A 27,436-nucleotide genomic window follows, 5' to 3' on the forward strand; every position below is an offset into this window, starting at 1 on the left:
AAAAGAGTGGATAATTCAAAACTCAGCTCAGCTTTTCTAAGCCCAAGCTTCAATCAGCAATGTTTTATGTAAAAATTGCGGCGCTGTTCAGCTATTAAAGGAGAAACACAGATTCTTTTTTAAATGTTTGGAAGCAAGCATGCCCTGCAGCTTTAAATGAGTCTATATGCTGCATTACGGTAACGAAACAGCTGATCATAAGTGTCTATGTTTTCTCCATCCAAGTTGCATTGTTTTTCCTTTGATAAGCTTGCACATTGAGAATTAGGCTATAAAAAATTTTAATATTTGTTTACCACTAAGAGGAAAGTCTTCTGGTTTCAACTGTCCTAATTCCTTTCAGATAGATGCCTCAATCTATCAGAGAATCTAGGCTCTTGCTTCGTTTAGAGCCTTTATGTGTTTGTATGAACATATCTCAAATGATCTGAGTAACTTCAGTAGTTTTAAATGGGGAAATTCAACTGTTTTAATTTAAGAAAACGTTTGAAAGCTCTGCTGGCAAGGAGAAATAGCTTGCAAATACTTGATCTGAAAAGATACATTTCTGACTTGAAATATACTTCTTCAATGTTAACGCATGCATAAAGCTGAGGTAAGGGAAACCTCTTTGGTGTTATGTGCCCTGTATTTCCCTTAAGGAAAAAAGTAGAGGATTTTATGAACAGTACTGCACAATTAAAAAAATAAATCTGTTAACTTCTTTACCGGATAAGCAGCTCTCCAGGGAGGAGGAGGTTGCTGACAAAAGAAACAGCACATCAGATGGAGTACACTCCCTGTTTTGCTAGGCTTTGTAGCTTAACACCGAAAGCGCTGTTCATAAGGATCTGTCTTGATAGGAACCCAAGAGCATCCAACGCAGAAGGGAGGGACTGGAGTTGAATTAATGGGTGGCTGCAGCGATACCAGTGTGTGTGACGGGAGCGACCTCTGCCAAGCCTGATAGTCAGAGGTCCAACCAGCTTGCTCCCATGCTGTTTTCGGGCTCTGCTCAGTCGCTTCCTTCACTGTCAGGCTGTGTTCTGCAGCTGCATTTTATGTGTTGTTTGTTGCCATCAAGCTGAATTGCGCAGGATTGGTAATGCAAAGCTAGCAGAGTATAGCTACTATGGGCAAGTCTGTATAACAGGTGTGTGACTCCTACCACAGAAATGTAACCCAAACTCAGGGGCACAATGGCCACAATCTGTTTGGTCCTATAAAATATTTCCTGTGCTTTGAGGCTGGGTGCATGTCACTTTGTCTGAAAAGGTGTGCACCCTTAGCTTTTCAGGAATGCAAATGCCAAGCATTGCTTTTCCACAGTTCATTACATTCATTTATACAAAGACGCTAAATTGTACTGATCTGTCTAAATTTAGCTGCAGTTAATCTAACTTCCCATCACTAGGTAGCAGTATCCCATTACACGAGTTAATTAAGTCTGCTCCTTGGACTATTTGTGTTTTGGCAAAAGAGTTAATTTATTTCCAGTCCTCACTTAAATCCATTATTTATTTGAAGTCCTGGTAGCAGTACAATTCAACAGGGTTCATTGGTCCCTATGGTTCAAATATTCTCATACTCAGGATTACTTTTAACAGCTCTGGTGTTTGTACTTTCCTACTTTGACTGTCATAAAAGTAATTTAAAACTATCCTGTAAAACATATTGCTTCTATTAATTGCAAGTTTATACCAATTAAACACAATATAACAAAATTGTCCTTTTATGTTATGGAACGTCCTCTGAAGCACTGTCTAATACCTGAGTTAATACATCTCTTAATACATAAAGACACTTGCACTACACAAATGCTCGGAAGATAATTTTCAAGTGCAATATAAGATAAACATTTTATTAAAGCACTGATTAGCATTAGAATGATTACAGTTTCATTTTGCTTTCAGTAAGATGCTTCTAATACAAATTTTATTGCAACCTTACACTGTTGAATTTCACGACAGGTTGCTGCTCTTAGCAACAGCCTTAATATTTCATTGGAACCAACAATGAGAAAAATTGTACTATAACCTATAAAAATATTTAATTGTTTTCTTTCAGCATATATTGTGATACAGTTGATTACAACTGGACCTTACAGGTATATCATATGAATGAAAATGGTGCAGAGACATTAAAATATTTAGAAATACTATATCTATGCTAGCCACCAGGAAGTAAAATATATTGCCTTATCACTTAAAGGATTAAAAGACAAAAAAGTGACGTTTAAGGGAACACTGAAACTGCAACCCCTAGAAATTAAACACCTAGCCTCAGTAGGGTCTTTAGGAATCCTACTTTGAGTCTTCTCACTGCTACAGGTGCTCAAATTTAGGCACTAATTAGATGATCTAGGAAGCTATTCAGAGCTAACCAACAGGAGACGAGAGATAATGAGAGTTGTTGAATCCCTGTAGTAAGTGTAAAGAAACAGGCAGGTTCACAGTCTGAGTTAGCTAGCAACAAAGGAGACTGGGATTCTCAGCTGGGGAATGTCAGTATAATCATCCAGAACCACTACAAGGTCCTTTAGGCTCAAAATGCATCTCCAGGACTGGCCAAGGTATGATTCTCATAAAGAGTATAAGATAAGCACACAGTGATCCTTTCCTTTCCCTTGAAAGCCCAGCTTTCAGGGATCAGCAGATCAGCCACTTACTAAGATGAATGTTGTGTCAGACCATCATGTTAAATAATCCTAAAGAGTGCACAAACACCTGTGTGGTCTTGTCTAATTCCTCTTTCATGTGTTTAACATGCAGTATCATCTGATTCACCCGTCTAGGCTGTACAGCTTAATTGTACTCTAAATAGAAATACACCTTGTTTATTTTTTTTAAGTCGCTACCTGAATCTTTGACTGTGTTGCGAAAAATAGAATAAAATTTTATAAATATCTGTCATAGCTGGCTGCAGGCTTATCTTTCCAAAGTGAAAAGAGCCTTGCTCTCTGGAGTATTTCTGAATTTTATGCTGGCTTCTGAGTAGTAAAACAAAAATAACTTAAGGAGCTGGGCCCAGAAGAGGTATTCCTGTTCCCAGCTATTAAATGGGCACAGAATCTAGCTCCCTCTGGAATCACAACTCTTGTATTCTGAGTATGAGGCAGCATACTGAGAAATGGGAGAGATGGGCTTGAAACCCCTAAAGCTTGACATCACAATTGAACTGAGGATCTCTCAATTCCTTTGTAAATACCACTGAATTGTCACATGAAATGAAGATGCCAAAATCAACATGTTTTTGAATGAAAGCGTCTGTGGTTGTTGCTTTATGATGAACTAGTCCTTGCAAAAAAGAATTGTGGAATAACTATCTTTCCTCTATGAACATCTTTGATGGAAACAAGGACTGTATAATTTGATCATGAATTTGCTAATCATCATGGAGAAAAAAGTTCCTTAGAGAAGCCTACCCTGCAGACCAGATCACCTCCTGTTTTCTGTTAGGATAGGAGCCTGACAAAGCTTTAACACAATGTTCTCCTTTGCACGAAAGTTTGCTCCAGTGTATGTATTGTAGCCCTGCTGACAATGACTACAAGGCACTAGACACTTCTATTTGAGAGTCTGGCCATAAGGATTCCTTCTGCCAATAAAGGAGTTTAAATACAGTCTTCTTTGTTAGGGAAACATCCATTTTTTGTTTCCCTAACAGTAGTTTCTCTTCCTACTACATGTGTTAAATCTAGCTTCATCAGACAGTAAAACATATAATTCTCACTGCATCAAGCATACCAATTGCCTTAGCTGTCTTAGCATTTGGTCCTTCCTGTATCAACTCAATTATCATTCTGTTAATAAAACAAGCTTCCTGAAAGAGCAGTCTGAGCAAGTGCATACTCTGTGCCAAATATTTATTTTGACTGTGCCATGGCTTCTGACAGCTCTTCAGTTTATTCTGGTGAGGAAGTCTTTCCTCAGGTGAGGAAAAGTAGATCAGACTTTCCAGGAACTAACTAGGACACGTCCAGAATCACAACCAGTTTGTGCAAATTGTTTAGCTTTTGCCGCTCTGCTTGTCAGAGTTAGCACCTTTATAACACTTCTTTCTTCTTCTTGCTATTCAGTACTTAGTTCATTTAACGGGGGAATCTACAGGTAATTACCAATACAATACTATACAGTGAGAATGTCACTTTAGGTTTGGAATTGGTCTTTTCCCCTTAGGAAAAAGGCTAAGCACAGAAGAGTGGTATGTGTGCCACTTAATGGAGAAAGATAGTAGTCTTTACTCTTGTGCCCATCTCTCCTGTAAGCTGACCACTAGAAACCTGGTTTTTAGATATACACTTTTTATCATTCTTTTTTCCCCCCATTGACAATTCATTTTTATCTCATTTTGAACATTATCAAATAATAGTCTTACCGATGGGTTTTGTAGACTGGGTAGTTAGCATGGCACTGTCTGTCAAGTGCTCAAAATAAGACCTATTTTTCTTTCTCAAGCACTGCTCTGTTTGCAAATGACTGGCTAGTAGTTTTAACGTAAACTAGCTTACTCATCTGGAGAAACCGAAAAAATAACTAGGTAAGATGAAACCTGATCTCCCCCTTTGTTTAAAAAGAGCTAATGGACTTATTACTCCTACTAGACTTCAGCCTGCTTCATCATTTCTTCCTTCCTTGGCAGCCCCTAGATGACTGTTCATGATTACAAATAACTGAAGCCATCTTGTTTACTTAATCTATGGCAGATGAGTTTTCCCTTAAAAAGAGGAGCGATCAGGTTCACAGTGTTCTCTATTATACATATCCAATCTGTCCTTCAATAAAACTGGTAAATTTAACAGGGAAATACTTCATCTAGAGATCTCTTTCTTATTTGCTTGCTCTTTTGGAAGAAAACAGTTATGACCCCACCTACCTACCTAACCCTAATGATCTACTTGGAAGACAGCCAGGGTTGCTTTTCTGTAAAAAGAAACTTGTCAAGATACCAAGGAACATTTTCCTTTTCCTTTAAAGTAAAATCTTTCTGACAGATGTAATGCATTTTCAGTGCTCTGACTTTTAGCTTCAATTTTTTGCAGTCCTTTGTCCCACACACACTTTTTCTTTGAAGACTTTCAAGCCTGGGTGAGCACAAACAGAAAAAATCCTAACTTATACTGTCACATATAGCTTCAGAATTAGTACCAACTATTAGGGAGGGAGCATGATCATTAGTCTCATAGGATTGTTTTCCTGGTTAACCCTGACGTATCACCTGGCTCTGAAAAAGAGATAGCTGACAACTGGAGTTGATCAACTTATAACTTTAATGTATAAAAACATATTTTTTTAACAGATTGTCTACAGTGTTTTAAATTGAGGTTGTAGATATACAAAAATATAAGATTATTATTTTATTTTTCTGGACTGTATCAAACTTTCAAATGCAAAGGGAATCTTCGCCCTTGGTTGTGCAAATGTTTGCAATTGGTCAAGACTTTGCTACAGTGTGTACATCCATATTTGAGGAATACGAAAAAGGCATCCCATCAATGTTAAAAATAGTAGAAAAAATGTGGTTCTTTAAACCTTACATTAACTCACCTGCTGCAGCCTCTTTGTTAGCAAATAGCTTACTGTCAACTGCCAAACTTATGTCAAAGAATACTTCTTCTTCATCTCTGTCTGCATCAAACTATTAAGGAAAAAAAAAAGGTGGCAATCAGATACTACTTATTACTTAGGTGAACATCAATGTGCAATATGAATTCTCATCCCAAGCCTCCTTAATTTGACAGGAACCTCTCTCTCCCATTCTTCAATGTGCTGTATGAAGAAAGATTCATTTTTATTTGGATTGAAAACTAAACATAATTTTCTAAACTACTTTGCTGTTTCTTATTGGCTTGTCATTACCTGCAGTATAATTGAGTTGTTCACAAGAATGAGGCTTCAAAGCAGAAAGCAGTATTAGTAATATATATGAAATGCTTTGGATGGTTGAAAAAAATGACAGTGTAGTGAATGGAAAACTGTTTACTTTCTTGTTGCTTCTTTTCAGAGATTAGAAAAATTAAACACATTTAATTTGCAAGTGAAATTTTTTGGCAACTCCTGAATTGTCTGAAACTCATTTTTGTGATACGTATATGTATGTATGATTCCTTCAAGTAGGTAAGCAAAATTCTTAGGAAAAAGTAAAGGATATTTGAAAGTACATCTATAACACAGAAAGGAAAGCTTTCCTTTTTCTGACACTAGCAGAAAGTGCACTGGCTCAGTTACAAATTAGTAAAAATCAGGAAAGCAAAGCTCCAGTAAAATGACCAATAATTGATTGAAATTCTTATAGTTTTATCCTTTTCTCATCTATTATGGCTTTTGCCCAAAGTCTGATACCGATTCTCCTTAGTTTTCTCTCAACTCTGTTAGGCAGGTCCTTTTTATGGCCAGGTCTAACAAGTTTTTCTGTTTCTTCTTTGTAATATTTGTCATGGCTCATTCATTTTGATCATTACTTATTGATGCTTTCTTGAGGGGAAAAAAATTTACATTTTATTACTGTTGCTCTGAAGTTTTTCTTCTTATTTAACTAGCCTCAGTTCATGCTACTAAGGAAAAAGGGAATACTACAACCTCAAGTCACAGAGGCACCCAAATAATGGTCACATCAGATGGCTGTCATTCAGTGCATCACCCCTGAATAATTTTGAATCATTCTGTATCTTCAGTCTAATATGTCTTAGGATGGAGAATGAAGCTCAGAACCAAAAGCATCACACTACCAAATGCAAGCTCACTCATATGAGATGAGAACTAGCCTGGTTTGCACGAACTTCAGTGGACTCATGGGTCCACTGAAACTCTTGAGCATCTTTTCAGATGTCTAGTCAGTATCTGCATGGTAAAAATAATAGGAAAGGAAAGGCCTGGGAGAGAGAATTTTAAATCCTATGAGCAGCTTTGTCACAGAAGCTAGCACTGACGGCAATGTTCTTGTTTTCCCAGTATCTATCACAGACATTGCTTAAGAATACAGCATGGCCCATCCAGCGATTTAATTTTACAAAGATGCTGAATTGCTTATCTAACACCCACTACTGCAAAATCAATATCACTCTTTTCATTATTCCTTATTATGACTTATAAAGCACCTATATTATTTAAGCTGCTTTCTCATTGGCTAATGAAATGTGCTTTCTTAATGGAATTTTCCATCAACACCTCATAGTAAACATAGAGGCAAAGATTTAGCGTGGCAGTTGTCAGAAACAATTCAAAAATAAGGAAAGACCATTACAGAGACACGTTACAAACTGGGGGTGTGTGAATGAAAGAAAATGAAGTTCAATGGAAGGACAGCAGAGTATACTAGAAAGAGGCAATCGAATGTAGAAAGATTGCTGCCAGAAGAGCTAAACTCTCAAAATCTGAGTGCTCAGAACTGAACTGATGTTAGTCTGATTTAAAACTTAAAGGTACCAATATTTAGCTTTATGCTTAGCTCAGCCCAAAAGATCATTCTTGTCACAGATGTGCCCTATTACAATTGCCCACACGTGAAATTTTCAGGTTGGCTCTTGGAAAGTAGTTTGTGGCTCTGACCCCAAAGACTACTCTGAAGTTCATCCTGTGATGCAGCATGGTTGTCCGTCTATCCGGGCAGAGATGTATCTGTTCTTGAGGAGTTGTACTGCTATCTTAACAGTGTTAATTGAAACTCAGAGCATTATTTTCTATTTATAAGGTAGAAATTTGTTTAGGTTTATCTATTACAAGGATTACATCTTAACCTGTGGCAACTGAGGCAAAGGTGGCTTGTGGGAGAACAGGCCTGTAACTAAGTTGTTGGGCTACAGTTTGGCAATTTATTATCAACAAAGAAAGAGCGAATTTGGAATGTCCTTGGTCACGAGGAAGGAGTACTGATCTTTAATGTGAATTCTTTTGCACTGGTCTTTATCTGAGGAAGTATGGGAATTTTCTTCTGTTGCTTCTCAGCAAAAAAAAGCGCCTATGTCTTATTAGATATCCTAGGGAAGGCATGTCATATGACGTTTGTATGTGTGTATACACATAAAAAACAGTAAATTGCAATCAGGTTGTGTCTGATCAGTACTGAGCAGGTCAGACCACATCTGGAGAGATGATAGACTTTCTGTCTCATTAGTAGCATTCCTTTGAGTAATCCAGTTTACCACAGAAAAACATACAATCAATCTCAAAACATTCTGAAGGTACCAAGAATTTGAAACAACTTTCCCCCATTCAAAGAACACCAGCTGTGCTTCAGCACTCTGAGAAACCTGAGTTTTATAATGAAATCCAATACTGTGACCCAAAGAAAACCAATTATTTGAAGCTGGCACATAGACTCGGTTTTCCCTTCACAAAACAAGAACTGTAATACCCTGAGCCATAGGAAGGCAAGGTAACCTTCACAGAGAAAATATTTTTGAATGCAACTAAGAAATCATGTGAGTTCTATACTTCATTGAATTACTAAACACTTTAAAATGAAATCCTTTGACAACTATTGGAGGCTTGAATAAAACATAAAAAGTACTCAAACAACCCAATTCACATGGAACAAACAGCTGCAAAAATCTTGCAGTCTAAAATATTTTTAACATAACGTACCTACATCAATAGGTTGCTTTCCCTATTGAAAACAAATCCCGTCTTCAGAATCCCTACTAGCTTCAGAACATGGCTCTTTGCAACCTAATTATCTACTGGTATTTTTATGGATGGCTCATTTCAGTCATGGTAAAGGCCTGTGTTTTATAGGAATATAATAATCTGTATTCTTTGTCTGCAAATATTTAACTGGGACAAACTAGGAGTACTAAAACGTGGTCCTGTCCTGAAAAGTGACTGTGTAAATAAGGCACCTTCTTGATCAGCAGACATGTATTTGGAGTCAGTTCTGCTTCATTTGGACCTGAGGCCACAAAAGCACAATACAACTACTCTCTTTACATCCACAGAAAAAACACTTATTTCACTACAGCCTTGCCCAAATACAGGGAACATAATAGAATATACAGCAATATCAGAAAGTATGGGTTTATTCATATACTTTCTGCCCTGAGTGAGTGTAGTCATCTCACTAAAACATAATTCAGAGCTAGATACTTATAGCTTGCCACTTCTGGGAATATTCCTAGAAAAACAGCAGACCTGCCAGAGGTAGATGGAACTCTCTCATCTCTTATTAGCAGAATTGTATTAAATGTGCCACTGAAAGCATTTGCAATACACAAGACACATTAACAGTATCGTTATCTAAACCGATATTATCTTTATCAATGATGCAAGAAGAAACAAAGCGTCTCTTCTTTGGGAGGTCAGTAGTGTTTGACATCTAAGCTCATGCTGCAATATTTCCCTCAATCGGGCACTAATAGGGCTTTTTTTTAACCTAGCTATATTTTAGTTTGTCGGGACAGGAAAAGATGAGGGAGGACCTGTTCACTTAGAGACGGACAGCAGAATCACATTTCTTTAGAACACTGGGCTAAAACTCTGAGTCAATATGATTTTCACAAATAAGTAAATCTGGGTGCTATACTTTGGAAGAACCTAGAAAAGTAGGGGTTGGGGTTTTTTTTTTTTTGGTTAATTTTTTTCCCCTGACATGTATGTGGGATCTGTGGGGCAACAATCCCCACATAACTTCTTTGAGCAGTGCAGAGTGGTCTCCCAGTGACTAAGGGAAGTATGAGGGGCTGTTTTTACCTTTTTTCTCCTCCGTAGGTTTAATGATGCTATATTATCTCTTCCTCCTGCTCATTTTAAAACAAAGCTAAGCAATCCTAATATAGAAATGCTATTATTTAGTAGGATGCAAGTTTACCTCACCCACCCACTGCAGTAGTACTGTGCTCTTCTGCTCTCACCTCGCTTGGTGGAATCGTCCCAGTGACTAAAGTAGGAACAAGAACAGGTCTCTAACGCCTCCAAGGTTTCCTTTTAATTGGGTTTCAGATGTCTTTGTTTTGGTCGGCCACCATTGTTTAGTATAGAAACAGACTAGCAGAAGCCATGTACCTCAGGACATATATATGTATATATGTGTGTGTGTTGGAGGTGGGGGGTGGTAGAAAATAATGACTGTCATCATGATGAGTTTTCTAGCAAGTTCATCCCAGTTTCATGTGAAGAGTGTTCTGCTGGATAATTTGATGCTGGCATAGAGTTATATATAAACAATTATAGTGAAAAATATTTTCTAGATCCTCTGTATGGTAAATAATTTTTCTAGGTGGAGCAAGTTGTACTTACTGTATTCTTGGAAAGAAAAAGATTAGTGTTTCTAAATACATGTCCAGTGAATCCTAGCCAACAGAAGGTACTTTACAAAAAAATTGTCTGAGCTGTTGAACATTGTAAGTCTAATTGGTCAATGATAATAAATGGAGGTTTGGTAAACATCGTGTTTTGAGTCAAAGAAAGAAAAAGGTGCACAGCTGAGAGATTCAGAATCCTTTTTCCACGGCTATCAGGGGACAGTCACCAAGGAAACTGTAGTCAACTAGAACTTTGTCTGACGGTGGAGTCATTTGGTCTGGCATTGCCCCCTGCACACTGATTCACCCAAAGTGACACTTGTGGTGTTTGTGGGTGGTTTATCCAAAATGACAGCCCCAAAATAGAGGGCTATCATAGTAGTCTCTCAAACTGTAGCAGAGAAAAACTAGAAAGAAATTTGATGGCAGCAGACCTCAGGACACTGCAAGGAGCCTGAATGCCAGCGAATTCTTGATTGTGCACTTTGAAATAAAGTCAGAAAAAGAGAATAAAAAAAATCAATGAGGTGGATGAAGCTGAACAGGCAACAGTGGAAATGAAAGTATATTCTGTTTTAGAACACGATGATTGTCAATGAAAAGAAAATAAGCCTTGTCCCAATTAAAATAATAACATTGGGCTAATTGCTATATGGCAATATTCCCATCTGCCTCAAAATCAAATAGGATTCAGGAATTGGATGATGAACGCTCTAGCTGCTCATGTGATAAGCAGGAAAAGACTTTAACCACAACCACAGTTCATACGCGCCTGAGTGTTTTCTCATTTCTTGAAACACAAATTATGGCACTTGAAGAAACATCCCAAAATACTGTGTAAATACTACATAGAAAAACAAGCAAAATGAACTGGTTGGAAGCTTTTTTGGCGGAATAATCTCTCTCTCTCTCTCTCTCTCTCTCTCTCTCTCTCTCTCCTTTTTTTTTTCTTTAAATATGCTGTTCAAGTCCATAGCAGAGTACTTTCCACAGTCCAGTAAAAGGGCACTCTCAACAATTTCTTCATTCAATGTATTCTCTACTATTTTAGGAATCTCTAGCTGTTTATAGCTTGAAAAAAGAAAAATGCTAATGTTGTCAATTCTAAGATAAAACAGGAATTTAGTCTTCTTATCTAATGCTTATTTTGGAGAGGCTAAGTTGGTAAATGTGTTGTTGTTCTGTTTCTGGAAAGAGAGAATAAAAGAACTTACAAAAAAGTCTGTAGTGATTTAAGAACGGTTTGAATAATGCAAGTAACCAACCTTGTACTTTTCCTCCTGCTGCCATGCTGTGGAATGACTGAAGCAAGACAAATAGTCAAATAGCTTGAAATAAGCACTATGTTTACCTTGCTGTATTCATTCTAGTTCCGGAGTCAATTTGGTTGTTGTTTGCATGAGGATATGTATACTGGTATGTGCTCTAAACAGTGGTTACTAAAGTTTTTGACAATATTCTAGAATGCCTAAATTCAGAAAAGGAAGAAAACTCATTATTACAAATTCTACGTGTTGAAGGAGAACCTGTATAATTAACGCTGATTGTTTTTTCAAGTATTTCTTAGAATACTGGAAAAGTCATAGAGCACTGGAAAAAAAAACAACATAAACATCTGTCAGGCTGACATCAACCCCAGGCAAAATATAATGGAAAGCTGACATGGAATTGTGATTAATCAGAATGAAAAATTAATATAATTAATGCTAATCAATGTGGTTTGTGAGCCAAATTACTTTCCTTTTAATATGTTGCAACTTTGCTTGGTGAAGTAGTGAAGCAGTGATAAAGTAGTAACTTTGGACTTCGATTCAGTATTATAAAACATTTTGATGAAGAAATCAGGATGCTAAAAATCAATGACACATCAAATAGATTAAAAACTGGATAGGTTTCAAATTGCCACTAGTAGTGTTTGAAAGTGTGGCTAATAGAAGAGAGGGCCACATACAGACAGGTATGGGTTTTTAACATAGAAAAAAGAAAGGAACGAAGGCCACTGTAGCAAGGCGATCCATTCAAATGTGCAAGTGATCCAAGGTCTGCTAGAACCTACTTGACTATCAGACCCAGCTGCTGCAAGCAAGGTGTTTTTCACATATGTTCTTCTGACCTTTTGGTCTTTCTTCAGTAGGAAGTTATTTGTCACCAGTCTCCCAGAGCAGGGGTGGATACATGGTGCTAAGCCTCTGACTATTGCAATTAGTACTGGTCAGGAGAGGAAAATAAATTGAGGTTCTTTGATTTTTTTTTGTTGTTTGTTTAAATTAGTAAGGCACATCCTCAGATAGGGACCCTTCTGTGATGTCTGACTGATCTTTGATTGTGGAAGCAGGCTATTAGGTCACAGTCCTATAAACAGGATAGGGGAACTTCTCCTCAGGCAAAGCAACTTTTGAAGGGAGACTTAGAGCGAACAATGGGGACTGGTTGTGCTGCTTAGTCAAAAGGTCTAATTAGATCTATAAACAGGGCTATTGAATATAAGTGAAGTGATGACCTAAGACCTTGTTGTTAAGCGCAGGTGGAGTAGCTCCTGGGTGCTGCGTACAGTGGTGGCACCCACAGCTGAAAAAACAGAGCGGCTTACAGGGGGGCTACAACAATGACTATATGATTGTCTTGTCTAACAGTGAAAGAATTGGCATAGACATTAGTTGACCAAGAGAAAGCTGAAAAATGAGCCTGTTTCCTGTACCTCTCCCACCACCACAGAGAAGAGAAAGTTGAGAACATGTTATTTTGTTCAGCAGATAAAATTATAAGATGCAAGGATGAAGAGTTGAAGTGAGACAAACCCAGAATAGAAGTAAGGGGCAAACTTTATTCTGATGCTAAGGTCTCCTAACTGCTTGATTAATCATAACTTATAATGGATTCACCACAACTTCAAAATTCTGTAGATTCTTCCTAAAAATATATTCAAGTTCAAACAGGAATTAATTCAGGAAAATCTTGCAGTCTAAAAATCTCTCTAGGTAGCCATAGCTTTCACTTCTGGCTTTATAATTCACTAACCAGCAATAATTCGGAAGTGAAACACACAGTCATCCCCTAGGAAGTGGACAAATCATCCACATATGATCCTCTCCAATGAAGGAATAACATTTTTTAATAATAATAAAAAACAGTGGCTAAGCAACAAAAGAGAACATGGCTCGTGGTATCATGGTTATACTATGCTCTTAAAGAGAAGCCTGGATTGGAAGTCAGATTGTATCACTCTTCTTGAAGTGTTGGTATTTTTTGGTTGGACACTGACAATCTTCTAGCTAATTACACAAAGAGGTTCATAAGGTTGAGCAAGTCGAGCAAGTGATTTTCAAGTGGCAGTTGCTACAGCTGGGCCAAAAAGAGCACACAATATTTTATTCACACTGGTTTATGTTAAGGTTTGCTCCTGCAGGAGTGAAAACGAGTGGGTATTAGTTTTACTATACCCTTGGTTATGCTACAGGGTGAAGTAGGATGCACACTCAAGTCTGTAAAGGTTGCTTTACGATTTTAGGGAGCCCTCACTAAAATTCCTTTATTAGTGTTTTTCTATCCCTGGTTTGCTTCTTTTAATAATCACGAATAATTGGTTTGTGCGGCAAGTTACTTGCAGAGGACTGTGGCAGAAAGCCAAAAAAAAAAATCAGCAACTTGGGAAAACCATGAAGAAATGTGAGAGTAAAAATATGTAAGACACGAGTCTTATATTAGGAAGGGGGAAAAGAAAAGAAAGAGTCTTGTATACGTAGAAGTAACAATCACAGGAATCAAGGGAATTAAATTGGAATGTGCACACTACGAGCTCAGGGGACGCTTCCCTATTATAAAATACTTTTAAAGATACTCCTTTCCAAAAAAGGGACATAAGGGCAAAACTACTAACCTCTTATCCATTCTCTAGTTTTAACATTTTCTCTTTTTTATGACAAATAATCTAAAATCTCAGATTAAATATTTGATATTCTCTTCTGTCATCTACAGAAAAAAACTACAACTGAAACTGTAGTAGAGCTTAGAGCTCACCACCAATCTATCAAAATGTATGCAATCATCAGAGATCATAAATTGATACTAGAGAGAAATTTAGAAGAGAAACTAAAGCGGAAATGTTATCACCATTATTAACATCCTGAGGAATACTGTGAGTCATTTAAAATAAGCCACTCAGCTCCCTTATTTTTTACCTTAAGAATTCCACAGAGGACGCACAAATCGTTGCAGAGTTGCTATATATTTATCTGTAGGGTTTTTTAGGTTTCACTTGTCATCCAAGACTCTATTTCTACGAGTGTTCTTGTAAATAAGCGTAAGTGTGAATGTTCATCAGCCCTTGAATGGAGCTGATAGTACTGTAGGTGCTGCTTTTAGTTTTTGTGCATCCCAATCTCATTAACTCAAAATAGGTGCAATATGAAGCCAAAAATTGTGTATTTAAAATGCAACAAATGTGTATCACAAAGTAAAAATATTTAATTTTTGAAGCCTGTAGGTATACGGACAGAATCTAGTATAGTAAGGAAAATTTTAAACTACCAAACTTGTGTTTTCCAGTAACGTAAGCGAGAACTGAAATGGCCGTCAAAGATTAAATACGTGGTTCTAACTGAAACTAGCACGGACAATTAACTGCCTCATACTACAGCCTGTGCAAACACAAATGTGCATGCACGTGCACACACACACACACACACACACACAAATCAAATTTGCTCAGCTCTTTCAGATACAGAAAGAGATGGACCTTATTGTCACTCAGATATGAATCTCTCTAATATGAACAAATGTTTGGCTGAGGGATTTTGTTATAGTTGATCTGAAATGCAAAAATCAGGTCAGATTCTGGCATAGCCCCACCCCAGTGCAAAAGAGCTTGGAAGAGAGAGGAGCTTTGCTCTGCCCATCTTTCACATCCAGAAGAGTGGATATCTCAGGACGTTTGTAGTTCAATAGCTAATAGTCTTCCTTTTCTATTGATTTTTGGCAGCAAATAATGCAATCACTGCATAAGCAAAACAGAGGCTTTGTTTGTTCTAAATAGGATTTTCCATTAGTTCATACTAAACTCAATATCTTAGCACCATGGCACACACAAGTGTGATGTTCCAACAGCTTAACTCCTTTCACAGTAAAACTTTGTTAAGCCAGCATCCATACTTGTATTATGGAACACTATGACACCAAGGAAATACTATTTGTTCTCTGAAGAAACAACAGTAAGCAGTAGTAACAGGCTCTCTTCCTAGGGTTATACGGAATAATAGCTTTTGAAAAAGAAGCGAAATTCCTATCTTCATGCTGTGATCGTGTTGAGCAACACCTTGATTTTCACCAGTTTTTAGCTGTTAAAAATGAGTGCCTTAGGCAATGTAGGAGCAGGAGAGTTGATGGGGGGAAAAAAAACATGTAATCATGGGTCCTCGTAGAGCGGAAAATGGCAAATTAAAGAGCTAGATTTGATGTGGGGGGATGAAATCAATAGGTTGGTGGCATGGTAGGTAGAAAATTAATGAACTGAGGGTAAAGTACTTACTGGTTTGGTAGAGAGGCTGATGGAAGTAGGGAGTGGCTGTAGAGAGGTATTTCAGAACATACATACTTTTATAATACTAACATGCAAAGCCTGAGCTGATGTTTAAGAGCACTGGCTGTTTAATTTTTTCCTGGTAAGAATATTAATCTGCATGGCTGGTGAATGTTATGCAAAGAGCAAACATATTGTTGTTTTACTTCTGGAATTATTTTTGTATTATGTTTTTCATTACTATTAGAGGGCTCTTAGCTTCAGATAGGCACTTTCCTGTACTATGTTTATATCTCTTTAACTGTTATAAGCTTAAGTCCACTTTAACACTGTAACTGTTAATTAAAAGTTTTAGTTATCTCTCTCCAATACTGCAACCCTTCTAATAAATAATTTATTCTACTTTTCCTTTAAGTCATCATCAGGAATTAGAATCGAATTAAGTAACTTATGCATTTGTTTAGATAGCACTTAAGAAATACGAGTTCTGTTTTTTGGCTCTGTATATCTGACTTACCGACATCTAGAAGTAACTTTTCAATGTTATGAATATAGTTAGCTGTTCTATATATATACACTATGCATATACATTTTTCAGATGATTGAAAGCTTGCACCTTGACGTGCGTTACATCTGTCCCACAGATACTTTAGCAAAGTCAACTAAATTAATTATTTTGCAAATTAATTAAAAACAAGGAGATGCTTTACCACATGCCCATACGTCTTCTGTACCTTGAGACCATAAACAATTCATTTTGCTTCTTTTAAAAATATGTATTCCACTGTTGAAGTCATTTTCACTACTCATTTACCTGTTAAAGAAATTGCCTTTAAAGAGGTAAATGACATTTCACAGAAACAGAACAGTGATGTCCAGCATCAAGACAAATCACAACTGAAGCACTTGAATGGAAAACTGAATTATAGTCTGGCTCAGGAGATGCTCTGTGATTTATTTGTTAGTCTGTTCCTGCAGAACTCAGGAAAATGTTCAGCCTGAGGGAGAGATGATCTTACAGTCTCACTTCCACTGGATCTAGAAGAAAATGTTTTATTTTTAGTTTAATGAATCTAAACCTGCAGGAAGGGGAACGACATTATTGATTAGGGACAGTCAGGTACGGTTCGATGCTGTCAGAATCCTCATATGGCTCTAACAGTTCACTCCCAACTTGCAATATCCTTTTTTGCTCTTGCATTTCTGGCGCTCACAGTGATACTGCAAACTATGAAGCGTTCATGTTGAATGCAGTATTTTGAAACCTAGACAAAGGGCAGAGCTGTAAAAATAACTCATGTGAAGCCGACTCAACAACAGCTGTAATTGGCAGTTTGCTATATACCTCACAGTGATGTTACGGGAATGTCTAGAATCACCTGACTCTTCCTCAAATGCCTTTGCTTTTTCATTTCACAGCAGTAATGCTTATGCTCCGTTTTTTTTTTTTTCCTATCTTTAACTCTGTAGTTTTCTGATGGGCTTGGACGTGTCCTCTTTCTTCAGAAGTCATTGGGAGCTCTCTCTCTTTTGAATAAACCAAGAGACTCTTTGGGAATAAACCATTTTAGAACGATGACCAGTTGCTAAAGTATAATTCCTATGCTTCCCTCACTATCACATGAAATGAATATGGGAATGTTCCTGTTTCCACAGCCCCTCACTCAGGGAAGCAGTCCTGATACTGATACGCTGAAGTAAACGGTTTCCTTGATACCTTTAATTTTTAATGCCCGATTCCATGGTATTTCCCAGAGTGGATGAGCCCTAAAGCCAGATGACATTAACCAATGTTTGTGTGTAGAGCTATTTTTTCCTGAATGAAGTTAAATGTATCTATTTTTCCATTTCTGCAGTACTACTAGAGCTCCAGGGTCACAGTTCGTTTTGTTTAAAACAAAACTAAACACCCACAGCATGTACTGTAAATGGCAGACAGGCACCCCAAATGAATATATGGCAATTCTTGTTTCCCAGAAATGGTTCATACAAGCAACACCTGTAACCCAAATACTGCAACTAAAATAAATTTTAGAAAAATTCAGGAAAATAAAAGACTGCCTACTAATATTGTTTTCTTCATTAAAATATTTTTTTCTTCCAATGATACTTTGCACCTTGCTTCAGTGAAAAGCACCTATACTCCTGTCAAATGCACCAAATATTTCAAGATCAGTACCGTTGCTCCCCATGGCTTTTGTAGCAGAGATTATGAATGAAAATACTAAGTAAGCTGGTCTTTTAGTATTAGATGAAGTTATAACAACTATTAACAAAAATATAATTTTTGTCAGTATATCAGCAGAATTTTCTAACGAAGCATGCATCAACTGAAAGTTAAGTCCTACATTAATTTCAACTGGAGACTTAACGTGTTAATAGAACACAGGAACTAATGACTCGGAGCGAAGAACAAGCATTATAGCATAGGATATACCACATATAGCATAGGAATATACCACAGGCTTAAAAGTTAGCTGCTGTGTTCTTTTATATGCAAGAGATCTGTATTTAATTCAGGAAATAATTTGACATTTCTAGGTACCTAAGATGTTAGAAATATAAATAGTTTGATCTGCAATAGTTGTAGTTATTCAAAGTGGAACTTCAGACTGTAAGCATTAGAACACTTTAAAACGATTAGCTTTTCCTGTTTGCCTTGGAAGACAATAATAAATTTTACTTCTCAACTAAACAGCTCCTGTTTATTTCAGTTCTGACCTGGGATAAGCAGTGTCTCCAGTGGTGATCTCTATACGGATAAACTTCAGGAAAGGCATTGAAATCCTTCATAATTAGTCTTCCCTTCGTCTGTTTGAGTTAAGAGTGCCAAATTTCGATGAACTATATTATTTGTCTCTAGAAGCATGACTTGTGCCAAATTTAGGATAATGTTCAGCAAATGTCATTTTGAGTTCAGGCCGGGCTCATAAGACCAACTTCCAATTGTTTTGCCCAAGGAAGCATATGAATTTGTTTCCCACAGTGAGATGTTAGTGCACTGTTTTTTTTTAATTTCTGTACCAGAAAGTTCTATTTAGTTGTCTAAATTATTGAAGCATGTTGTTTCAGAGCACAAAGGAGACTATTTGATTTATAAATGAAAGCTGGCAAGCTAAGGAGATACTGACAGAAACTATTGGTTTAGTCATCATGCAATATGACATTCTTGAATCTGGCATGTATTTTTTGGAAACAAATGTAAGACAAAATCCCACATGATTATGTAGGCTGAAAGCATTTTTTTAATATTGTAACAAAAAAGTGGATGAAGTGGAACTGAATGACATAATTTATTTAACTTTTCAAAAGCTTTTCACAATATTTCTACCTAGAGGCTATTAAATCAAACGTAATTTTAGGGAAGCACTGAATAATAAAAAAGCTTAAAAATGAAAAAGACGACAGGACAAATGTTTAAGGGATGTATTGTCAACAAAGCGGTACAAGGAATGGCCACTATATTGATTAAGGAAATAAAATGTACACCTTAGAAAACTGGAGCAGCTTGCTTACCTGGATTAGGGAAACAAAGTCTGAGAAGGGATATGTATGTTGTCAAGAAATTCATGTAATCTGACAATAGTGTGTGTTGCAGGAGAAAGACGAAAAAACAAGCAAGATCAAAAAGAAGCCTCCACAACCTTCCTTTTTACTATCATTTCTTAATTGCACCTTTGGCTGTTCACTCTCTTTTAGTTTGAGGTAAGTGAATTATAGAATACCTGAAACTCTAGCACTTGTAATCTAATACCATAGTGGTAGGAGGTTGTTGGGATATCAATCATTAATTGCAAAAAAAAGCCAAGCAAGCTACACAAAGCATTTATACATTACCTAGAAAAAACTGCCATAACTAATCATTGCTTCAATTTACGAAGAAACAAACACTTTTCTGGTAGGCAGTTGTACAGATAAAGGTCTGCAGGATATGTAATCCAGCACAGAATTGATGAAATGGGTGGAAAACCAGAGCAGAAAGGAAAGCAGCTGGCAGGAGGGAAGAAACTGAAACAGCGCTGGTGTTTCCAACTCAGCGAAAGGGAGGGACAAGAGAGGGAGATGAAAGAAGAGATGGATTTTTCAGGGGCATAGGAATATAAATCTAATTGCCAAGATAAGAAAGTACAAATGGGAGGCTGGAGAAAACGGGCTCTTCCACTCTAGATATTGCAAGCCAAATTCTTTATTTTGTTATATTCATTTATTACTAGGGAAAATAGGTGTTATTACAAAGCAGGTATTACCAGGTCCATCATTCTGGTTTAAATGTAATTTAGAGTCCCTTCCTCACCAATATAAATGCATGAAGAAAGCACTGCCTGGAATGCTCTCTGTGTTCCAGATAACCTGCTGACCAGCCACGAGACAGTAACGAGTATTGAGTATGATATTTAGGACCGACAACATAGTGTTTCAGAGTTCACTTTCCTTAACTAATCTTAGAGATATACAGGCTACTCCTTTCTGAAAATGAAAACTTTTGATATATTAAAGGAGATTCACCTGCTTTATTATTACTAAACATTAATCCTTTTATAAATTTAGGGGTCTTATCTGCACGAGAGTAGCTTCTGGGTGGAATTCTTCATCACTGCAGCTACTTCACCACTGCTGTATTTTTTTCTGTTGTGTGAGACTGCATCATGTAGTTTCCCCAACTATAATTGTTTCCAGTGTCATCCTATGAAACAACACATGCGAAAATATCTGTGAAGCTTTTACCTTTTGATTTTTTTGCCTAAGTGATAGTTTGTGTTTTCGCTGTTTCAATTTGTGATTATTTAAACAAAATAATCTCAACCTTGCAGCAGTACAGTAGGTTTTTTTAATTTCTACTGTGAATCTGGCAAAATAGGAGTGATAAATTACAGAAACAAAAGTGTTTTCAAAGTATTTGCCTTTGTAATATGTCAATTTAAAATTTATGTCAGGTGTACCTTTTCATCCTTCACCTTTGTTGTAGTACTGATGAGAACTTGAACGGTGACTAGAAATGATACCTATCTAGAATGTTTAACAATTATTTTTCATTTACTTTAGTATAATGAATGTTTATTTTTGTCTTTCTTTTATTCTTAATATTATGTCAGACCACCACTCATGTTCCCCAGAGAGAGGGAATAGCATGGGCTCTAACATGCTTTTGGACTTCAGAAAACAGGTGAGGTCTGAATTCAGGATAGGTGTTAGGAGAAAACCTTGATTTCGTAAGATTTTGTTTCTAAACAGTGGGGAACAGCCATGCAGTTATGAACTAGAATTAATGTACATTTACATTAGCAAACGAAAATGACTTCAGTATAAGCTTATGGCAGCACTGTAAAAGCAACTCAAAATGTAAATTGGCATTCTTGCATGCTTATAAGATAGAGAAGGCATATATGAGATACATAAATGATATAAACTTTAAAACTATCTCAGGTATTGTGAAGATATTGTGAAAAGTTGCAATGCAACTGACTTCAGGAAAATTAGTCCTTATTTTGAATACATTCAGAGAATGAAGAAAGTTTAATATTTAATTTATAAGGGTACAATAAGTTGATCAGATGTTGTGTCATTCAGTTGTAATGCTTCAGTGAAATTACTTAAAATAAAAATAGTTTGAATATATTACAATTTTTTTTACCAATACTATTATTATTTTAGGGATTTCAGGTTCTCACTCTCCTTTCAAGTGGCTTAGGTTGAACTGAGACAAATACTTTTTTCTCTTTCTATATCTTTGTTTAAAAAAACGCTGAATAAGGCAAGACTTGCAAAGTCTGATGGTAAAAAATCTTTTAAACAAAAAATCATTTCAGCCAACCTTAAGCCTGAACCTGTTTTGTTAACTCAGCTTTCTGGCGTTCCTTGGCTACCTGTTCTCTTTTTAAGTAATATAATATATTGCCATATATTGCATTGTATAGACAGTCAAATTTAATTGCTGGGTCTCTCTAACCACATACTAATTAATGATCATTAGCACAGTTCCCTCATTTTTAATACCATAGATCTTGTTCAGTCTTTTATATCTTACAGCGTATCCTATCAAATGTTGTAATGGCTACAGTCTTCTGCAATGGGTATGAACAAATGTTAAGCAATCTGTACCAATACTCAGACTCACTCTAAAAGTAGACTTGTGTCATTTGCAGAGCAAGAACAACATTTTCAGGGTGTTCAAGATAATTTAGACACTAGTTCATAAAAATAGTTCCAAAATCTTAAGTTGAAACTAGTCCTCTTTATGCGTAAGGTATCAGACTTTATCCCTTTAGAGAAGATATTCACATACTATGATGACAAGTTCTGGGGCTTTGCTGGCGTTTTCTACTTTTCTATTAGTTATTTTGCTTCCAACTGCCTGCCTTTATTGCATGCTTCCACACAACTTGTCTAGATATTGTTCTTCCCTTAGAAAATCCAAAGGGAGCAAAAAATGAAAAATTCCAGGAGGAGGAGGTGTATTATCCTCATTGGTCCTGAGAGAGAATGACAACCTTATCCAGATGACTGGAAACATTCCAGTAACATGAATCAACTATTTCTTCCCTGTCTGCAGCTCTGTACTACCACAGACACATTGTGAAGATCAGTGTCTGTTTGTAGACGGTGTGCTTGGACACCTGGTTCCTAGGCCTACTCAAAGCAAAATTAGTGACAAAACTCCCACTGACATCAATGGGAAAGCAAAAGATACATTCTACATATTTTTGAAGACATCCAAATTGTTCTGTATTGTATTTTACATTATAAACATAGAACAGAAACAGAATGCTTCTTAAAATATTATCGTTGTTTTGTCCTGAATACTAAATCCCTCTCAAAAAGATGCACTGAAATTTTGCTGGGTGTTGTTTTAACATATGTTGCTGCTAACAGCAGAATTTTAAGCAATTTAAGCAAAACATTAATGTAGAAGGGAAAAAAAAAAAGTTCTGTTTGCAAGAGTGTGCCACTTTTTCTTAATGCTTTCTCTCAACCTTTCTCTGTCCCTTTGATACAAATCATTTGACTTATAAATCATAATAATGTAAAACGATGAATTTTTCTCATTCACTCCTCCACAGGTATGTTATTATAGGAGCATGATTAAAGGGACAGATATTCATTTTGTGTTAACTGTAAAAACCTTGTTAGTCAGTGGGAAAGTCTCAATTTACACTAATTTATGACCTAAACATTTCATGTAGAAGGGTAGTTTTATCTGTGACGAAGAGTTGTTAAGTAAAGATAACAGCTGCAGAAATTTAGCTAATTTGTTTCAATGATTCCCCACTGCCAGAGTAAACTGTAAACAGACAATTTAGAAACAATATGAAAGGGAACAGCTGAAACAAAATATGAGTCAGAGAGCTTCAAAACCTAGCAATAAATATATGGGTGAGGTTGTAGTAATAATGCTTGCCCTTGTAATTTAATAGCATTTTGGAGCATCTTGAATTTACTTGACTAGGAAAGTAAATCCACAAAGAGGAGGAGGGGGCAAGTAAGATCTAGGATTATTCTGTTTGCTTCAAGAAAATCACTGACAGCTCAACTATGTGAGATAAACTCCCTTAAGGATGCAGAAGTGTGCTCTTGGAAAAATAATTTCGATTAATCAATTTCAAGATTGGAAGGGAAGACTACAATCATTTAACCGGTCCGCTTGGGTAATACAGGCAAAAATATCTTTCTAATAATATGTGTATAAAGCTCACAACTTCTGTTTTGAGCTCTAATTTTGATTTCTAGAATAATATTCAGTGCTGATTTAAAGACTGGGAATAACAGTAGGCATACCTATGTAGATGTTGGCTACCTGATTTCTGGCCCACATATATTTTTGCTTCAGCTTTTAATTAACGGCCTTGAAGCTCCCAGCTCTCAAGAGCAGAATTTTAAACAAGTATCTGGTCTCAAAATATATAATGTGAAAAGCTAATGCTCTCACAGGCCAGCAGCAACAATAACACAGAAAACAGCAAAACTAGCCACTCCTTTCTCGAAATGGGGCATCATCACCAGAGGCTTGTGAGCCCAGCTGCTGCACTCACAGGCAGTTATCGAATTCAACTTCTTTTCTTTCAGTGTGAATTTCACAATCTACATAGCTATGCATTAAAACTCTTTAAGTTAGCAATACTGAAGAACTGTTTAACAGTGCCTGAATCAGCACATTCTTCTGAGAGATGTGAATATCAGTCCTCCAAGTTTTCATCAACTGTTTTTCTTGAGAACAACACTGGAAGATCTGAACTTTGCCATTAGTTTGTATCATTCTCTTTTTTTCTGTGCTTCAGTTTTATAAACTGAAATTCAGTAAATAAGATGTTATCAATGACAGGGTCAAATTCAAGAAAAGTATCTTTATGCAATTACGCTCCCAGTGAATTTAGCAGTGAAATTTATTATAAAAGTGCATTGTCTTTTCATAGGGAGGCGAATGGTGCAGGAAGTCTGCAGATGTTTAAGTGTTGCTGTCTAATTGCTTTACAAAGGGATTGTTGCTGTGACTGGAGTATGCCACTGCATCCCATACAATCATTATTGTGAAGGAGGAAAAAGTGTAATTTCCTTTAGCCTGGACTGTAGGGATCTAGCTTTCAGTAACGTCTGAAAATCACTGTCCAGCTCCAGAGAACTGTAATCTCTTGATTCTAGTGTTTTTACTAGTCTATACTTAAAAAAGAAAGAAAGAAAGAAAGAAACAGAATTAGAGGCAGATCCTTATTATTTGCAAAGCTTATTCTGCATTAAAGTCATGTCAAAGAAGTAAGGGAACTGACTAAATATGAGTACTCTGTCCAAGGAAGTCCATGCGGCCCAGTCTAGACTGTCCAGACTAGATCCCATTTCCATGAAAAGCCCAGTGGGTCTTAGGCACTGAGAGAAGAGAATGACTCTCTGTATATGTTCCATCCTCAATCCAGTGAGCAACTTCTTACTGCAAGCTTCTATCCCTGCTTAAGGCTTTTGTATTTGTCCTTTTTCACACCCAAACCAAACTCTGCACAGATAAAGATTAGATTTAGGTGTTGGTCATTTTTCAGTATTTTTTTGGGGGGCACATTTATTTTTAAATCAGAAAAGTTCACCATGTGCAACTCATAGAAAAAAAGGATTTTGTAATTTTATTTAAATTTTGCTCACTGCAGAAAGAGCAAGTGTGACATTTAACTTAAGCAATAATTAGTATTTGCAAGGTATGTTACCAGAATGGGGTTACAATAAACTGTTTCAGAACCTTAACAAGAAGCTATCAAATAAATTCAATTTAAAGTTATTTCTAATGCAACTGGTTGTTAGACTAAGGGTTTAAGTGCAGACACCTTTTCAAGAAACACTGATATGGTTTTTGTTACTGAGTCCTAACCTAACCTATGAGAGAATATCGAGACATACTTATTCTGTGTTATAGATAGCCTACTAAATTTCTCTGAGGAGCAGTCTCCTGGCTCTAGTTCAAGGATATAATGAATAGTTCTCAAAACCAAAACCAAATGGATTTCAGAATCCACAGGGCTCCTGACCCTCTTTCTAAAGTTCAAGAGTTATGAGGGAGCATGAATGGCATAAATAGAGAAAGGCTCCTGTGCACAAGTATTGGAATTGAGATCATTTATGTCTTGCACCCTGTGAACAGGATCTGAGTTAAAAGCTGAAATACTCACAAAATCTTTAGTGATCATTACAGCAGATTGAGGACAAATACATAGCCTGAAGGAGGGCAGAGAACTACAATAATGTTCTTATAAAAGAAACAGGAATGAGCAGCCTTGGGTACATGTGAAATAGGTAGAATCTATATAGCGAAATACTTGGGATAAGACTCAGAAGATTACTAAAACTTTTTAGTGCATTTTGGACTGATAAATTTAATAAGCAGCCTGAGGGCAGAGGAAAAAGACTATATTGCCCACATTCTAGGATTCTAGGTTCCCTTTCGGTAAGGACTGTGCATTTATACAGAGCTCTTTTTTTTTTTTTTTTTTTTGTTCCTTTTCACTAGAGGAGATTGAAACAGCACAGAAGGCAGGACACAGTAGGAAAACAGAGAAAATAATATTTTTTAATTGCCTAATTGGCAATAGAGGTAGATAACCTAGGCCTTATAAAAACTATATTATTACCAAAACACAGTGAGGGGTAGAATAAAATAAAAAGCCTGAGATGCTAAGTTGGGCAGAGAATTTTGAAGTAATGGCTTTGAAAATGTGGATGCAAAGTTTTAATTTGACACTGTGGTCAAAGGCAGGAGGAGAAATTCAGTGGAAGACAAAGAAAGTTTGTAAGATCCACCTAAAGTAATTTTAGCAATCATACTGTGAACAAGATAGATCAAGGGCTAACAGATGTATGAAAAATTCTAAATATATAACTGACCACTGCAAATTATGGTGAAAAGATGCCACATTTTACATGCAAGTCCTCAATTTGCAGTACCATGACTGGCATGAATGACTGTTGTTGGCATAAAAATAGATTAAGCAATGACAATGGAGACAACAGTTCTTCTTTCATGGAAAATTAAAATATCTTAGTGATGTTTTATGAGGCTTACTTTTCCTATTTTACTATTTAAGTAGACTATTGAATTGCGGAATGTGACATGGTCACAACAAAGTTAACAGCTATATTCACCGGCCATTAATGAAACAAATCTCAGTCATGAATCAGACAGGAAGGTACAAATGTTAACTCTGGGAGTGGGAAGGATGATAATTGTGAAAGAGGACAAAGGAAACATGCTTACTTATAACAACGATAAACTGCGAAAGATTGACAAGAGATTCTTTGCCAAGAATTTTACATTATGTCTATGTGATAAAAGGCAGTGCTATGCTGAGATATCTGTATTAACTCTAATAATGATGTACTGCAGTTACCAGGAACAAAATAGCCATACTGATAGTTATATCATGTATGTATCGGTGAAGCAGGATATATTAATTCAGTGAAGGGCTGAATTAACACAACAGTGGTGTTTCCTCATTCTGAGCTATTTCATACAGCTCTTCACAGCATTGCATTATATTTGGTAGATATACCTTATTTGCATTAGAGAAAAATCTTGGGAAAAGCTATTGGAAACATTCAAAGGATATTCTACGCAGGAGAAGATTTACTAGGGTAAAGCTATAATTCTCACATTAGCACTGGTGTGTTCCTTGAGTCACACAATGGATGACTAGCTTTTCAACTTTCTCAGCTTCCAGTCACATTGTAGCTACATCTAATCCTATCTAAATGCCGAAATAAGACTCCGGAATGCTAGAGAATAATGCCAGAATACCTCTAGAAGATCGATTATATTTGACTTTCTGCTGACAGTCTGAGAATCTCTTCTCCATTTAGACACCTAAATGGCTTCCATCATTACAGTACCTAAGCATTCACAAATATTAATGAATTTATCTTTATGATGCATTATAAAATAAGAAAGGGTAATCTTCTATGTCTCCCCTCTTTTTCATCTAGTAAATATACAGGAAAGGAGGAACAGGTGCAAATACTCTAACAGTTACAGGATAATACTAGATAGACAGCATGACTAGAAGACAGTCTACTCAGTTTTATTTTACCTATTTGAATCAAAATAAGTATAGTTGATAACAGAATAAATATTCAGTCACCGTGTGGGTCAGAAGACAGGTATGTTTAACACTGGCTAATGATACAGACTTAAGATTCAGGAAATAAAGATGTTAAACACTGGAATATAGAATTGTAGGGCA

At 36.5% G+C, this 27,436-nt stretch overlaps 1 protein-coding gene across 2 annotated transcripts in view; it reads right to left on the reverse strand.

Moving 5' to 3' along the window:
- AK5 (adenylate kinase 5) overlaps positions 1-27,436 on the reverse strand; it is a 104,979-nt gene that overhangs the window by 44,921 nt on the left and 32,622 nt on the right. For both annotated transcript variants that reach the window (XM_068952786.1, XM_068952785.1), the window contains one exon: positions 5,526-5,616. In XM_068952786.1, the coding sequence (XP_068808887.1) occupies positions 5,526-5,616 (91 nt within the window). The remainder of the gene's footprint in view (positions 1-5,525; positions 5,617-27,436) is intronic.

This window comes from Struthio camelus, chromosome 8 (assembly GCF_040807025.1).
Source record: "Struthio camelus isolate bStrCam1 chromosome 8, bStrCam1.hap1, whole genome shotgun sequence".
NCBI classification, from domain to species: domain Eukaryota; kingdom Metazoa; phylum Chordata; class Aves; order Struthioniformes; family Struthionidae; genus Struthio; species Struthio camelus.